Below are 17,961 nucleotides of genomic sequence, written 5' to 3'. Positions count from 1 at the left end.
TGTACTCTGAATAGACTTTATTATGGTGGGGAAATCAGAGCGTAGGAGCTGAGTACACTGCAAAAGTGATATCGGATTATGCACCACATTATGTGGACTTAAGGCTAGAGCCAGGTTGAGCCCAGCAGCCCCCGTGGAGGTTGGGTATAGAGCTTCTCAGTTTTGTGAGAAGGTAGCCTCGGTCATAGGGAGCTATGTAGAGTTCAACCAGAATGGGGAAGTCTTGCCCGCCACATTTTGGGAAGCACTGAAGGCGGTGATCAGAGGGGAAGGAAGGGGAGACCAGGTTGAAAGGGTGGAAAGGCAGATGTTGGTTGACTCTATTCTGGAAGTGGATCAGCAGTACTGTTAGCGGAGAGAAAGAGGTTGCAGGTCGTATCGAAGGGAATGGCGATGAACCAACTAGGGTGTTCACGGGTAGCATTCTGTGAGTATGGGGAGAAGGCCAGCCGTCTACTAGTTCACCAGCTGAGATGACAGGCAGCTACACAGGAGATAGCCCTGCTGAGGGACAAAGAGTGAGGGCTGGTGATGGCTCTAGGCAAAATTAATGGCGCCTTTGTGGCATTTTATTGGGGCTGATTAGGTCCGAACCCCCGGCAGAGAGCTTGGAAATGGAACAATTTTTGGATGGGATGGACATCCCAGTGGAGAGGGGGAGGAGACAGGGGCTGGAGACGCTGTTGCAGCTGGATGAGATAATGAAGTGCATCAGTTCTATGCAATTGCAGAAGGCACTGGTACTAGATGGCTTCCCAGTGGAATTTTATACTGCCACCACAATTATTGGAGATGTATGACTCTCTGTCGTAGGAGGAATCGCCAGCCATGTTGGTGCAGGCGTCCATCTACCTGATCCCGAAGATGGACAAGGATCCGGTGGAGTGTGGGACTTACATTTCTTTACTGAACATTGACGTGAAAGTGCTAGCTAAGGTCTTGGCGAAGCATCTGGAGGGCTGTGTGGAGGTGGTCTCTGAGGACAAGACTGGCTTTGAGAGGCGACAGTTGTCGACCAATATCAGGTGACGCTTGAATGAAGTCATGACCCCATCTAGGGGGAAGGTGCCTGAAGTAATCGTGTCTATGGATGCAGAGAAGGCTTTTGATCGGGTGATGTGGAGGTACTTCTTTGAGATCCTGGGCCAATTTGGGTTTGGCCCAACGTTCATCTCCTGGGTGAGATTGTTACTGGGCTTGTGTCACTGGTCCCATGGCGAGCTTCAGGACTAATGCTGCGAGCTCAGGTTATTACCAACCGTACAGGGGCACGAGGCTGGGGTGTCCACTGTCCCCGTCACTGCTTGCACAAGCAATTGAACTCTTGGCAATTGCACCTAGGTTGTTGAATGAATGGAGACGTACTGGAGGGGGGGGGGGGGGGGGGGGGGTGAAGAGACAGTTAGGAGCATAGGATGTCCCTTTATGTGGACGACTTGTTGTTGTACATCTAGGACCCGCTATCATGTATTGGGAAGATAATGGGCAAAAACTTAATGTGATCAAGAGCAAAGTATTTCCAGCAAATCCCCCCTGGGTAGGAGAGAAGACTTGGCCCCAGGTCGAAATTCAGATATTTAGGGATTCAGGTGGCTCATGATTGGGCCTTGCTGAACAAATTGAACGTGGTCAATCTGGTAGAAGGAGTGAAAGGGGGACTTGATAAGGTGAGGTGCCCTCCCTCTTTCCTTGGCAGGAAGAGTGAAAGAGTAGACGACCAAAGTTTATTTATTTATTAATAAATTGAGTACCCAATTAAGTTTTTTCCGATTAAGGAGCAATTTAGCGTGGCCAATCCACCTAGCTTGCACATCTTTGGGTTGTGGGGGCGAAACCCACGCAAACACGGGGAGAATGTGCAAACTCCACACGGAGTGACCCAGAGCCGGGATGGAACCTGGGACCTCGCGCCGTGAGGCCGCAGTGCTAACCCACTGCGCCACCGCACTGCTCTATAGACGATCAAAATTAACAATCTGCTGAGGTTACTATTTGTGTTCCAGTCTTTTCCGATCTTTCTCCCAAAATTCTTTATTGTTAAGGTGGATAAGTTAATCTCGGATTTTGTGTGGCCAGTTAAGGCACCCAGGATTCAGAGAGTCTTTCCGCAGAGGGAATGGCATTGAGGAGGGCTGATATTACCAAATTTAATGTTACACTATTGGATAGCGAATATACCAGCGGTGGTGGTGCAGGAAGCAGCGGTTGGGGTGGGGGCAAATGGAGAAGGCTGTGTTGAGTCGTGTTTAAGAGCATTAGTCACTGCCCCTCTCCAGTTTTCCCTGGCCAGGTTTACAACAAGCCCAGTAATTGTGGCATCCCTTAAACTTTGGAATCAGTTGAGGTGGCATTTTGGATTGGGTCATATCAGTATTGTTGCCAATCTGCGCAAACCATAGATTTGCACTGTCTGCGATAGACAGAACATAATAATAATGTATAATAATCTTTATTATTGTCACAAGTTGGCTTACATTAACACTGCAATGAAGTTACTGTGAAAATCCCCTAGTCGCCACACTCCGGCACCTGCTCGGGTACACAGAGGGAGAATTCAGAATGTCCAATTTACCTAACAAGCACGTCTTTCAGGACTTGTGGGAGGAACCTGGAGCACCTGGAGGAAACCCACGCAGATAAAGGGAGAGCAGGCAGACTCCGCACAGACAGTGACCCAAGCCGGGAATCAATCCCGGGTCCCTGGTGCTGTGAGGCAACAGCGCTAACCACTGTGCTACCGTGCTGCCTACTTACAGGATTTGGAAGAGGGAGGGTGTCGAGAGGATCAGGGATCGGTTTGTGGAGGGTGGGATCGTGAGACTGGAAGAGTTGAAGGAAAAATACTGATTCCCGATTAAGGAGCAAATTTAGGCATATCCAGGTGCTCAAAGAATGTCCTTCGTTCCCCCAGTTGCCAAGTCACACATTGAAGGATAGGATGTTATCATGCGATGAGCTGGGGGAAGGGAGAATCTCTGATATAGGTAGTTGCTGGAGACAGGGAAGGCTCCATTAGAAGAAATATAGGGGAAGTGGGAGGAGGAATTGGGCTTGGAACTGGAGAGAGGGGCATGCAGCGAGACATTGTATCAGGTGAACTCTATTTTCTCTTGCGTCAGGCTGAGCCTGATATAATTGAAACCTGCCCACAGGGCTCACTTGACTAGAGTATGCATGAATGGGTTCTTCCGTGATGTGTAGGCGAGGTGTGAGGGTTGTTTAAGGGGACCAGCAAATCACTCGCATATGTTCTGGTCCTGTCCAAAATTGGTCAGGTTCTGGGCTTCGGTCTTTTGAGACCATGTCGTTGATAGTGGTGGTGAGGTTGGAGCCGTGCCCATTGGTGGCAATGTTTGGGGTGTCCGATTTGAAGGAGCTTGTAGAGCAGAGGGGGCTGATGTCTTGGCCTTCACCTTGCTGATTGCCAGCCGAAAAATCCTACTTGGATGGAGGTCAGTGCCCAGAGCCTCGGTGTGATTGAGAACATAGCAGAGTTTCTTAGACTAGAAGGAATCAAATATGCCCTTAGGGCAGTGTTTTTCAGTTTTATTTTCGGGGAAGCATTTTTACTAATTAACCCACGCCGGGGTTAGTGACTTAGCGACTCACCACTTTGGCTTACCATTAATGAGATAGGTGAGCCTGCTTGGTCCTCATGATCTCACTTGCTTTGTCATTCAATGTTACTTTTCTATAGGGGTTCTTCATCAGAGGTCCTGGAGCACACACCAGCACTGCTTTCTCCTGCCATGGACTCTCCTATGAAGCTCTCTCCAGCAGATTCAGTAGTGAGATCCTGGTCTGTTTGTGTCTCTGACCCTCTCTTCCTTAGTCCAAAAAGATCCATCTTCAGTTCTGCACACAGTCCTGTTGCTTGCTTGCTGGCAGCTGCAAAATGGAGGAAGTTTTCCTCAGTAATTTCGCTCCCAGAGGACGTGACGTTAGTGTACTGGGCACCTGACCGTCTCTCTGCCGCCAGTTCGGGTGGAAAGACTCCATGGATTTGAAACAAAATTAAGCGACTGCAATAGAAACAGTCTATCTGTCTGTTAGAAACAGCGGATTGTCACTCTAGGGGGACTTACCTTTCGAAGCACACCCCGGGCTTCATCAGCGTGATGTGGAGCACAAAGAGGAAAATATGCCCCCTTTTTACAGCACCAGCTGCTGCAAAGCAGGTGTTTAAAGGGACAACTTAAAGGAAGGTAAATTTGAAAAGTAGGTGAAGTCCAGACATTGGGGCTGGGTTTTGGTGGTTAAAATAGTTATTCTAAAGTTCGAAGTGTTTTTTTTTTTCCATTTAAACGGAGTAGCTGTGAGGGTAAAACTGCCAGAACAATCGGAAGTCAGTGATTTTCAGCAGGTTGTTACAAGAGGATATGGGTTCAACGATAAGCAAAATCAGGAGAAAAGTTCAAAGGAAAAATAACTTAGGAGAGGTTACTGATAGAGGTGTTAAGATTCCAAACAAAGACGACTTCCGGGTGCGGCGATGACCAGCTGAGTCGCACGTTTCGGCAGCTCCCGGTGGAACGGACTTTTGGGCTCTTAATAAGAGCCCCAACGGCAATTTTAACGGCTAAAAGTACCGTGCGGTGAACCAGAAGGGAATCCCCCCTGGATACGGATGAAAAAAGGAGAGGAAGGTGGCCGGATTGCGGTGGATCCTTTAGAGCAGCGGCAAGGAAGGCAAGCAAAAACCAAGATGGCGTCGGAAGGTGGCAGTTTAATATGGGGCCCTGAATAACACGAGTTTTTGAAACGCCGCGTGGAAGAACTCAAAAAGGAAATGAAGGAGGAGCTGTTGGCCCCGATATTACAGGCGATCGAAGGGCTAAAGGAGGAGCAAAAGACCCAAGAGCGGGAGCTTCGGGTCGTGAAGGCAAAGGCTGCCGAGAATGAGGACCACAGGGCCTGGTGGTGAAGACGGAGATGCACGAGGCACACCATAAAAGGTGTGTGGAAAGGCTGGAGGTGCTGGAGAACAACGCGAGGAGGAACAACCTAAGGATTCTTGGTCTTCCTGAAGGTGCGGAGGGAGCGGACGGCGGGGCATATGTGAGCACGATGCTGCACTTGTTAATGGGAGCGGAGGCCCCGGCGGGTCCGCTGGAGGTGGAGGGAGCATACCGAGTGATGGCGCGAGGACCGAGAGCAGGAGATATTCCTAGAGCCATAGTGGTGAGATTCCTCCGTTTTAAGGACAAAGAGATGGTCCTTAGATGGGCAAAGAAAACTCGGAGCAGTAAGTGGGAGAACGCGGTGATCCGCGTATACCAAGACTGGAGTGCGGAGGTGGCGAGAAGGAGGGCGAGCTTTAATCGGGCCAAGGCGGTGCTTCACAAAAAGAAGATAAAATTCGGAATGCTGCAACCGGCAAGACTGTGGGTCACATATCAAGGGAGGCACCACTACTTTGAGACGGCAGATGAGGCGTGGACTTTTATCGTGGAAGAAAAATTGGAATGAGTGGTGGGGCGAGTATGGGGGGCGAAGAGGGGGGTAAGAAGGGGGGAAAGAGGAGTTTTGTGTTATTAATCCTGCGATGTGGTAACTTTTCTCTCTTCCACAGGAGGTGGTGGGGGGAGGAAAGGAGGTGGAGGAGATGGGGCGGTGGCCATTGGGGGCGGGGCCAAGGGGGAAGCGCGGGCTCGGTTCCCGCGCTATGATAATCATGGCGGGAATAGGGAAGCGGGAAGGAGGGGGCGTCGCACGGTGCGATCCGAGGTCGGCCAGAGTTTGCTGACTTCTGGGAGCAACATGGGGGGTGTAACTACGCTAGTGGGGGTTCTAGCGGGGGGGTGGGGGGGGGGGGGGGTGGGGTGGGAGGGGGGAATTATTGGGCTGCTGCTGCTGGGGAGGGGGGAGAGCTGGCATGGGGTGGGATTGGCGGGGGAGCACCGCCTGGGGGGGACACAGCTGCGTGGGAACCGGGTGAGGAGCTGGAAAAAGGGGATGGCTAATCGACAAGGGGGGGGTAAAAAGCCCCCCAACCCGGCTGATCACGTGGAACGTGAGGGCTGAACGGGCCGATAAAGAGGGCACGGGTACTCGCACACCTTAAGAAACTTAAGGCAGACGTGGTTATGTTACAGGAAACGCACTTGAAACTGATAGACCAGGTGAGACTACGCAAAGGTTGGGTGGGGCAGGTGTTTCATTCGGGGCTAGATGCGAAAAACAGGGGGGTGGCTATATTAGTGGGGAAGCGGGTAATGTTTGAGGCAAAGACTATAGTGGCGGATAGCGGGGGCAGATACGTGATGGTGAGTGGCAAACTACAGGGGGAGACGGTGGTTTTGGTCAACGTATATGCCCCGAACTGGGATGATGCCAATTTTATGAGGCGTATGCTAGGACGCATCCCGGACCTAGAGGTGGGAAAGTTGGTAATGGGGGAGATTTCAATACGGTGTTGGAACCAGGGCTGGACAGGTCGAGGTCCAGGACTGGAAGGAGGCCGGCAGCAGCCAAGGTACTTAAAGATTTTATGGAGCAGATGGGAGGAGTAGACCCGTGGAGATTTAGCAGACCTAGGAGTAAGGAGTTTTCGTTTTTCTCCTATGTCCACAAAGTCTATTCGCGAATAGACTTTTTTGTTTTGGGAAGGGCGTTGATCCCGAAGGCGAGGGGAACGGAGTATACGGCTATAGCCATTTCGGATCACGCTCCACATTGGGTGGACTTGGAGATAGGGGAGGAAACAGAAGGGCGCCCACCCTGGAGAATGGACATGGGACTAATGGCAGATGAGGGGGTGTGTCTAAGGGTGAGGGGGTGCATTGAAAAGTACTTGGAACTCAATGATAATGGGGAGGTCCAGGTGGGAGTGGTCTGGGAGGCGCTGAAGGCAGTGGTTAGAGGGGAGCTGATATCAATAAGGGCACATAAAGGAAAGCAGGAGAGTAGGGAATGGGAGCGGTTGCTGCAAGAACTTTTGAGGGTGGACAGGCAATATGCGGAGGCACCGGAGGAGGGACTGTACAGGGAAAGGCAAAGGCTACACGTAGAATTTGACTTGCTGACAACGGGTACTGCAGAGGCACAGTGGAGGAAGGCACAGGGTGTACAGTACGAATATGGGGAGAAGGCGAGCAGGTTGCTGGCCCACCAATTGAGGAAAAGGGGAGCAGCGAGGGAAATAGGGGGAGTGAGGCATGAGGAAGGAGAGATGGAGCGGGGAGCGGAGTGAATGGAGTGTTCAAGGCATTTTACAAAAAATTATACGAAGCTCAACCCCCGGATGGGAGGGAGAGAATGATGGGCTTTCTGGACCGGCTGGAATTTCCCAAGGTGGAGGAGCAGGAAAGGGTGGGACTGGGAGCACAGATTGAAATAGAGGAAGTAGTGAAAGGAATTAGGAGCATGCAGGCGGGGAAGGCTCCGGGACCGGATGGATTCCCAGTTGAATTTTACAGGAAATATGTGGACTTGCTCGCCCCGCTACTGATGAGGACCTTTAATGAGGCAAAGGAAAGGGGACAGCTGCCCCCGACTATGTCTGAGGCAACGATATCGCTTCTCCTAAAGAAGGAAAAGGACCCGCTGCAATGCGGGTCCTATAGACCTACTTCCCTCCTAAATGTAGACGCTAAGATTCTGGCCAAGGTAATGGCAATGAGGATAGAGGATTGTGTCCCGAGGGTGGTCCATGAGGACCAAACTGGGTTTGTGAAGGGGAGACAGCTGAATACGAATATACGGAGGCTGCTAGGGGTAATGATGATGCCCCCACCAGAGGGGGAATCGGAGATAGTGGTGGCGATGGATGCCGAGAAAGCATTTGATAGAGTGGAGTGGGATTATCTGTGGGAGGTGCCGAGGAGATTTGGTTTTGGAGATGAGTATGTTGGATGGGTGCAGCTGTTGTATAGGGCCCCAGTGGCGAGTGTGGTCACGAATGGACGGGGATCTGCATACTTTCGGCTCCATAGAGGGACAAGGCAGGGATGCCCTCTGTCCCCATTATTGTTTGCACTGGCGATTGAGCCCCTGGCAATAGCATTGAGGGGTTCCAAGAAGTGGAGGGGAGTACTTAGAGGAGGAGAAGAACACCGGGTATCTCTGTATGCGGATGATTTGTTGTTATATGTAGCGGACCCGGCGGAGGGGATGCCAGAGATAATGCGGACACCGGGAGTTTGGAGAATTCTCAGGATATAAACTGAACATGGGGAAAAGTGAGTTGTTTGTGGTGCATCCAGGGGAGCAGAGCAGAGAAATAGAGGACTTTCCACTGAGGAAGGTAACAAGTGACTTTCGTTACTTGGGGATCCAGATAGCCAAGAATTGGGGTACATTGCACAGGTTAAATTTAACGCGATTGGTGGAACAAATGGAGGAGGACTTCAAGAGATGGGACATGGTATCCCTGTCACTGGCAGGGAGGGTGCAGGCGGTTAAAATGGTAGTCCTCCCGAGATTCCTCTTTGTGTTTCAGTGCCTCCCGGTGGTGATCACGAAGGCTTTTTTCAAAAGGATCGAAAAGAGTATCATGAGTTTTGTGTGGGCCGGGAAGACCCCGAGAGTGAGGAAGGGATTCTTACAGCGTAGTAGGGATAGGGGGGGGTTGGCACTACCGAGCCTAAGTGAGTACTACTGGGCCGCCAATATCTCAATGGTGAGTAAGTGGATGGGAGAAGAGGAGGGAGCGGCGTGGAAGAGATTGGAGAGGGCGTCCTGTAGGGGGACTAGCCTACAAGCTATGGTGACGGCCCCATTGCCGTTCTCACCGAAGAAATACACCACAAGCCCGGTGGTGGTGGCGACTTTGAAAATTTGGGGACAGTGGAGACAGCATAGGGGAAAGACGGGAGCCTTGGTGGGGTCCCCGATAAGAAATAACCATAGGTTTGCCCCGGGGAGAATGGATGGGGGATTTGGAATATGGCAAAGAGCAGGAGTAACGCAACTGAAAGATCTGTTTGTGGATGGGAAGTTCGCAAGTCTGGGAGCGCTGACCGAGAAATATGGGTTGCCCCAAGGGAATGCATTCCGGTATATACAACTGAGGGCTTTTGCGAGGCAACAGGTGAGGGAATTCCCGCAGCTCCCGACGCATGAGGTGCAGGACAGAGTGATCTCAAAGACATGGGTGGGGGACGGTAAGGTGTCAGATATATATAGGGAAATGATGGACGAGGGGGAGATTATGGTAGATGAGCTGAAAGGGAAATGGGAAGAAGAGCTGGGGGAGGAGATTGAGGAGGGGCTGTGGGCGGATGCCCGGAGTAGGGCAAACTCATCGTCCTCGTGTGCCAGGCTAAGCCTGATTCAATTTAAGGTGTTACACAGGGCGCATATGACTGGAGCACGGCTCAGTAAATTTTTTGGGGTAGAGGATAGGTGTGCGAGATGTTCGAGAAGCCCAGCGAATCACACCCACATGTTTTGGTCATGTCCGGCACTACAGGGGTTCTGGGTGGGGGTGACAAAGGTGCTTTCGAAAGTAGTGGGGGTCCAGGCCGAACCAAGCTGGGGGTTGGCTATATTTGGGGTTGCACAAGAGCCGGGAGTGCAGGAGGCGAGAGAGGCCGATGTTTTGGCCTTTGCATCCCTAGTAGCCCGGCGCAGGATACTGTTGATGTGGAAGGAAGCCAAGCCCCCGGGGGTGGAGACCTGGGTAAATGACATGGCAGGGTTTATAAAGCTGGAACGGATTAAGTTCGTCCTAAGGGGATCGGCTCAAGGGTTCACCAGGCGGTGGCAACCGTTCGTCGAATACCTCACAGAAAGATAGAGGGAATGGAAAAGAAGAAGAAGGCAGCAGCCCGGGGGGGGGGGGGGGGGGGGGGGGGGGAGGAGGAGGAGGAACCAGAAGGACTCTCAGGGTTGTTAATATATATGTATAATATGTATAGGTCATTGCTATAAATAATTGTATATTGGACTGTTAAATCATATTTTTGGAGAGTGTTTATCTGAGACAAGGCAGTTGCCATTTAGTTTTAGTTTTTGTTATAAATTATTCATTCTTTGTTTATAAAACAGGTCATTGTTATTTATACTGTTATATTATTGTGTAAAGGATACACAATGTACTGTGATGGTTGACCAAAAATTTTCAATAAAATATTTTTTTTTAAAAAGATTCCAAACAAAGGTATAAAAACCAACATAAGGGTACTTTACCTGAATGCTCTTAGTATTTGGAATAAGGTAAATGAGTTGATGGCGCAAATCATCGTGAATGACTATGATTTAGTGGCCATTACTAAAACATGGTTAAAGGATGGTCACGACTGGGAGTTAAATATCCAAGGGTATCAAACTATTCAGAAGGACAGAGTGGATGGTAAAGGACGTGGTGCAGCTGTTATTTAAGGATGACATCCGGGCAATAGTGAGAGATGACAACGGTGCTCTGGAGGATGAGGTTGAATCCATTTGGGTGGAAATCAGGAATAGTAAGGCAAAAAAGTCATTGATAGGAGTAGTCTATCGGCCACCAAATAGTAAAGTTACGGTGGGGCGGGCAACAAACAAAGAAATAACTGATGCATGTAGAAATGGTACAGCAGGTATCGTGAGGGATTTTAATCAACATGTCGATTGGTTTAACCAAGTCGGTCAAGGCAGCCTTGAGGAGGAGTTTATAGAATGCATCCTTCTATAAACTCTGCTGCTGCCTCCTTCTTTGAGAAGGTGACTGAACAGGTAGACGAGGGTAGAGCAGTTGATGTGGTGTATATGGATTTCAACAAAGCGTTTGATAAGGTTCCCCACGGTAGGCTATTGCAAAAAATACGGAGGCTGGGGATTGAGGGTGATTTAGAGATGTGGATCAGAAATTGGCTAGCTGAAAGAAGACAGAGGGTGGTGGTTGATGGGATATGTTCAGAATGGAGTACAGTCACAAGTGGAGTACCACAAGGATCTGTTCTGGGGCCGTTGCTGTTTGTCATTTTTATCAATGACCTAGAGGAAGGCGCAGAAGGGGGGGTGAGTAAATTTGCAGACGATACTAAAGTCGGTGGTGTTGTCGATAGTGTGGAAGGATGTAGCAGGTTACAGAGGGATATAGATAAGCTGCAGAGCTGGGCTGAAAGGTGGCAAATGGAGTTTAATGTAGAGAAGTGTGAGGTGATTCACTTTGGAAGGAATAACAGGAATGCGGAATATTTGGCTAATGGTAAAGTTCTTGAAAGTGTGGATGAGCAGAGGGATCTAGGTGTCCATGTACATAGATCCCTGAAAGTTGCCACCCAGGTTGATAGGGTTGTGAAGAAGGCCTATGGAGTGTTGGCCTTTATTGGTAGAGGGATTGAGTTCCGGAGTCGGGAGGTCATGTTGCAGCTGTACAGAACTCTGGTACGGCCGCATTTGGAGTATTGCGTACAGTTCTGGTCACCGCATTATAGGAAGGACGTGGAGGCTTTGGAGCGGGTGCAGAGGAGATTTACCAGGATGTTGCCTGGTATGGAGGGAAAATCTTATGAGGAAAGGCTGATGGACTTGAGGTTGTTTTCGTTGGAGAGAAGAAGGTTAAGAGGAGACTTAATAGAGGCATACAAAATGATCAGGGGGTTGGATAGGGTGGACAGTGAGAGCCTTCTCCGCGGATGGAAATGGCTGGCACGAGGGGACATAACTTTAAACTGAGGGGTAATAGATATAGGACAGAGGTCAGAGGTAGGTTCTTTACGCAAAGAGTAGTGAGGCCGTGGAATGCCCTACCTGCTACAGTAGTGAACTCGCCAACATTGAGGGCATTTAAAAGTTTATTGGATAAACATATGGATGATAATGGCATAGTGTAGGTTAGATGGCTTTTGTTTCGGTGCAACATCGTGGGCCGAAGGGCCTGTACTGCGCTGTATTGTTCTATGTTCTATGTATCCGTGATAGTTTCCTGGAACATTATGTAATGGGACCTACGAGGGAACAAGCGGTCCTAGATCTTGTCCTGTGTAATGAGACAGGATTGATTAATGATTTCATAGTTAGGGATCCTCTTGGAAGGAGCGAGTGGCGAAGGTAAATATTGGTCCTTTAGAGGATGAGAAGGGAGATTTAATAACGGAGATGAGGAAATGGCTGAGGAACTGAACAGGTTTTTTGGGTCGGTCTTCACAGTGGAAGACACACAAGACACAATAACAGGCCAGTGACTGATGGAAATGAAGCTATGACAGGTGAGGACCTTGAGACGATTGTTGTCAATAAGTAGGTAGTGATGGGCAAGCTAAAGCTAGACAAGTCTCCTGGTCCTGATGGAATGTATCCCAGATACTAAAAGAGATGGCTAAGGAAATAGCAAATGTACTAGTGATAATTTACCAAAATTCACTGGACTCTGGGGTGGTCCTGGCAGATTGGAAATCAGCAAACGTGAAACCACTGTTTAAAAAAAGAGGTAGGCAGAAAGCAGGTAATTATAGGCCAGTTAGCTTAACTTCGATAGTAGGGAAGATGCTGGAATCTATCATCAAGGAAGGAATAGCGAGGTACCTGGATGGAAATTATCCCATTGGACAGACGCAGCATGGGTTCATAAAGGGCAGGTCGTGCCTAACTAATTTAGTAGAATTTTTTGAGGACATTACCAGTGCGGTAGTCAATGGGGAGCCAATGGGTGTGGTATGTCTGGATTTCCAAAAAGCTTTTGATAAGGTGCCACACAAGGTTGCTGCATAAGATAAAGTTGCATGGCGTTAAGGGTAAAATAATAGCATGGATAGAGTATTGGTTAATTAATAAAAAGCAAAGAGTGGGGGTTAATGGGTGTTTCTCTGGTTGGCAATCGGTAGCTATGGTGTCCTTCAGGGGTCAGTGTTGGGCCCACAATTGTTCACAATGTATATAGATGATTTGGAGTTGGGGACCAAGTGTAATGTGTCCAAATTTGCAGACGACACGAAGATGAGTGGTAAAGCAAAAAGTGCAGAGGATATTGAAAGTCTGCAGAGGGATTTGGATAGGTTAAGTGAATGGGCTAGGATCTGGCAGAAGGAATACAATGTTGACATGTGACGTTATCCATTTTGGTAGGAATAACAGCAAAAGGAATTATTATTCAAATGATAAAATATTAAAACATGCTGCTGTGCAGAGGGACCTTGGCGTCCTAGTGCATGAGTCGCAAAAATATGGTTTACAGGTGATTAAGACGGCGAATGGAGTTTTGTCCTTCATTGCTAGAGAGATGGAGTTTAAGACAAGGGAGGTTATGCTGCAACTGAATAAGGTGTTAGTGAGGCCACACCTGGAATAGTGTGTTCAATTTTGGTCTCCTTACCTGAGAAAGGAGGTACTGGCGTTGGAGGGTGTGGAGAGATTATTCACTAAATTAATCCCAGAGTTGAGGGTGTTGGATTACAAGGAGAGGTTGAGTAGACTGGGACTGTATTCGTTGGAATTTAGAAGGATGCAGGGGGATCTTATAGAAACATAAAATTATGAAGGGAATAGATAGGATAGATGCAGGCAAGTTGTTTCCACTGGCGGGTGAAAGCAGAACTAGGCAGCGTAGTCTCAAAATATGGGGAAGTAGATTTAGAACTGAGCTTAGAAGGAACGTCTTCACCCAAAGGTTGCGAATCTATGGAATTCCCTGCCCAGTGAAGCAGTTAAGGGTCCTTCATTAAATGTTTTCAAGATAAAGATATAGTTTTTGAAAGAATAAAGGGTTATGGTGCTTGGGCAGCAAAGTGGAGCTGAGTCCACAAAAGATCAGCCTTAATCTCATTGAATGACGGAGCAGGCTCGAAGGGCCAGATGACCTACACCTGTTCCTAGTTCTTATGAATCACTTTGTCCCAGCTCTGCGCAATTGTCCACAGGAAGTTAGCTCTTCTGAACAACTGCTGGGAATATCGTAGAGGGATTGCCCAGTGCATCATTCAGGTATCCCCACAATTGTGACACTGGGGAACCAGGTTATTGCCCAGATCTAACATTACGAGTCTGCATGAATCTTCTTCGGAGCAGTGAATGGGATGTTTTGCTGAACATTCCCTGAAAGCTTTGTTTGTAATAATCCTTGATAAAGTAGTCACCTGAGTATTTAGGTGTGAAATGCAATGCAGTTTGAAATCAATGATCAAGAACATTCAGACACAATAGTTCAAGATAATTAGTTTGGTGTTAGCTAGGTTAGAAAATGCAGGTTAGAAAATGTAGTACTCAGAGGCAGCAGGCTTGCTGGAGAGACACTTTAGTTCTCATCAAACTGGGCCTTTACCTCAATGTTTGCATTCAGGCCTATAACTTTCTGGAGACACTATTTTACATCAAACCTTGCTTTTAGCTCATGGTTTGACTTCAGGCCTCTGCAGTCTCAAGAGAATGGCACCCAAACTTGCTGGAGAGAGAGAGAGTCAGCCCTCAACAGTGGCCTTCTGAAGAGAATAAGTTGGATCTTTTTTGGAGCGAGTTAGTTAGATCCATTCATCAGTCTGCCAGCATCAAAACTGAAACCAAATTGGAATCCTCGTGACTCTGAAATGATTCCAATGGGATAAGATCCAATCACCACCTGTTACCGGGCAGAGCTCAGCCTTTTGGGTCAATTCATTGGCCACCAGCCAATCAATCAAACCAAGCCCCAGCTAATCTCTGGCATTAGTGGCATAGGTCACTGCTTTCTTCTGCCTGAATTAAAGATATAGGATGCCTTTAAGACACATGTCCACAAATCTTCGATGGAATAAATGTAACGACAAAAATAAAAAAGGAGAAATAAGGGAACAAACAGGAACAGGAAGGATCCTTACAGTACAACAACAACTCTGGTCATAAAACAATGCCTGACAACAATTCAGCTTGAGTCATCTAATTCATTCCTTGTGTTTAATTTTTAAAAAACATTTAATTTTGTTCTTTTCCACAAATGCTTATGGATGTCCATCATGCAACACTGATTAACAGCATGTTTATTGGGATTCAAAAAGAAACTGCCAATAAATTGCAACTTAGTACTTTTTAAATAAAAAATGAATTGCTCATTCAACAGACAAGTAGGAATTCTGGCTGAGGCAGATAGGCAAGAAAATACATTCAGGTAGGATAACCTTGTCTTATGTGGAAAGCATCAAGTTTCAAGATCTTATAAATCACCATTTTCTGGTGGAAGCCCCTTCTCCAATTAGGTTCAGGAACAAATCATTGGGGAAAAATCCATGCCGTATCTCGAAACTACTGGGCAGCACGGTAGCATAGCGGTTAGCGCAATTGCTTCACAGCTCCAGGGTCCCAGGTTCGATTCCCGGCTGGGTCACTGTCTGTGCGGAGTCTGCACGTTCTCCCCGTGTGTGCGTGGGTTTCCTCCGGGTGCTCCGGTTTCCTCCCACAGTCCAAAGATGTGCAGGTTAGGTGGATTGGCCATGCTAAATTGCCCTTAGTGTCCAAAATTGCCCTTGGTGTTGGTTGAGTGGGGTTACTGGGTTATGGGGATAGGGTGGTGTGGGCTTGGGTAGGGTGCTCTTTCCAAGAGCCAGTGCAGACTCGATGGGCCAAATGGCCTCCTTCTGCACTGCAAATTCTATGAAATACTACTGCACAAAGTCACCTTTTCTAGTGATATCTGTGGTAATGATGTGCAACTCGTTGCCTGCAAGGTTGATAGAAAAGGAGATCATCAATAATTTAAGGCAATTGGTCAGTAACTTAAGGAAAATTAAGCTGCTGCGTTATGGTGATAGAACTGGCCAATGGGACTAACTGGATTGCTCTATGGAGAGTCTGCAAGGACTTAATAAGTCAAATGGTCTTCTTTTGTGTCATTATTACTTTATGACTATTATTTGAAATTCCATTTCTTGGTCAAGGGTTTGTAGCCAAATACATTCTTATTTGTTACCATGATTATATTCATTTGATTTGAAGTCATGACAGTTGCAATCAAATTGCCTGACGGAGAAAACAGGTTGTTTATTTTGACACAAATATATCACTGCGTGTCATAGCAATAAAGCAGAAGATATCTTAGAATTAAAGTTACTGCTTGATGACCTTTTACATTACATTAAACAAACTGTATTTCAATAGTCATTGTTCATTTGTAATTAATAAATGGTGAGCGTAAATAAGCTAGCAATTCTAACCTACAGAGGAAAACTGAACAGTTTCTATTAGTCATGCAAGAGATTAAGAATATTGGGCTGGGTTCTCCGCCGGCGGGATGCTCCATTTTGCCAGCAGCCCGGGGTTTTATGGACGGCGTGGGGTGTCCCACAATGGGAAACCCCATTGACCAGCCGGCGTAACGGAGCATCCCGCTGGCGTGCTGAAAGAAATGTGGCGGGGTGGGGGCGGAGAATCCAGCCCATTATTATTGAAACAACCAAGTAGGAGTGAGGTCTTGCAATGGCTTAACAGAAACAATCGAGGAAATACAATCCATAATAGGCTTTAAGGAATGGATAGAATATGAGAAAACAACATGGGTGTAGGTCTTTCAAAGAACTGGGACAGGTGCAATGAGCTAAACATCCTTCTTCATGGCTAGAAACTAAATTAATCTATCATATAGAGTTTAAAGGTTCAAGATTCTTCCCAAACAACTGATTGGTTGAAGATTGGGTACAGTTCTGTTATTACTTCAACCAAGTTGTCATTCAGGGCAATCTGATCTCCACCCCCGCGAAAAAAAAAATCACACGTAGCAAGATCCAAGTTAATATCCAAATTTGGCCCGCAGCTTTGAAAATGGTGTCATGAATGGAGCCATTAAGTCTGAAAATTTGAATTTTAAGACAGAATAACAGCCCAAGTTCTAAATTAAGAGTTGCAGTGCACAGTATCATATAATCTGATGTCCTAGTGGGAGAGGGGGGGGGGGAAGAGATACTTGCTTGAGTGGTTGTGGAGGGTTTAAACTAATGTGGCAGGGGTATGGGACCTATGTAATCAATTCAGAGCAGGGGAATCAAGAGAAAAAGACAGCACGCAAAATAAGAAAATTGATAGAGAAATCAAGGGCCAGAATCATAAAGGGCCACAGGAAAAAAATAGTAGGAATGGGACAAGGAATTTTTAAAGATCTAGCCTTAAGGTTTTGTATCTAAACGCATGGAACATTCAAAATAAAATGGATGAATTAATTGCGCAGTTAGATGTAAATGGGTATGATATAGTTAGGATTATGGAGACATGGTTCCAAGGTGACCAAGGATGGAAAGTAAACATTGAGGGCTATTCAGGTTTTAGGAAGGACAGACAGAAAAGAAAAGGTGGTGGAGTTGCATTGTTGATTAAAGAAGATAGTGATACAATATGGAGGAAAGATATTAGCACAGATGATGTGGAATCTGTATGCGTCGAGTTAAGACATTGGTTTTGGGAAATTAATTGAATTGAAGGCGGATCTATCTCCAGGGCCTGACAATCTTCATCCCAGAGTACCAAAGTGGCCCTAGAAATAGTAGACCTATTGGTGGTCATTTTCCAAAATTATTTGGACTCTGGAATGGTTCCTACAGTTCGGGAGTTAACTAATATAACCACACTATTCAAAAAGGGAGGTGGAGAGAAAACAGGGAACAATAAACCAATGAGCCGAACGTTGGCAGTAGGGAGTTGCTAGAGTCCATTCTCAGATTTCAGGATAATTGGGGCTCATTCTGGGGTCGGTGGGACCTCTACAAATGGGATGGTCTACACCTGGACCAGAGGGGTACCAATATCCTGGGGGGGAAATTTGCTAATGCTCTTCGGGAGGGTTTAAACTAGTTCAGCAGGGGCTTGGGGACCCGAATTGTAGCTCCAGTATACAGGAGGTTGAGAATAGTGAGGTCATGAGTAAGGTTTCAAAAGTTGCACGAGTGTACCGGCAGGCAGGAAGGTGGTTCAAAGTGTGTCTTCTTCAATGCCAGGAGCATCCGGGATAAGGTGGGTGAACGTGCGGCAGGGGTTGGTACATGGGACTTTGATGTTGTGGCCATTTCGGAGACATGGATAGAGCAGGGACAGGAATGGTTGTTGCAGGTGCCGGGGTTTAGATATTTCAGTAAGCTCAGGGAA

General features: G+C 47.5%; 1 protein-coding gene across 3 annotated transcripts in view; it reads right to left on the bottom strand.

Moving 5' to 3' along the window:
• gnptab (N-acetylglucosamine-1-phosphate transferase subunits alpha and beta) overlaps positions 1-17,961 on the bottom strand; it is a 158,591-nt gene that overhangs the window by 27,900 nt on the left and 112,730 nt on the right. Inside the window, exon 21 of one of the 3 annotated variants that reach the window (XM_072484783.1) lies at positions 3,635-3,888. The exons of the other annotated variants lie outside the window; for them this stretch is intronic. Within the exon in view, the coding sequence (XP_072340884.1) occupies positions 3,783-3,888 (106 nt within the window). The 3' untranslated portion in view covers positions 3,635-3,782. Of the gene's footprint in view, positions 1-3,634; positions 3,889-17,961 lie in introns of those variants that run through there. 3 annotated transcript variants of the gene reach the window in all.

The sequence above is a fragment of the Scyliorhinus torazame genome, chromosome 19 (genome assembly GCF_047496885.1).
Source record: "Scyliorhinus torazame isolate Kashiwa2021f chromosome 19, sScyTor2.1, whole genome shotgun sequence".
Classification (NCBI taxonomy): Eukaryota; Metazoa; Chordata; class Chondrichthyes; order Carcharhiniformes; family Scyliorhinidae; genus Scyliorhinus; species Scyliorhinus torazame.
Note: the sequence above shows the minus strand (reverse complement) of the source record. Positions and strands in the feature narration are given on the sequence as shown.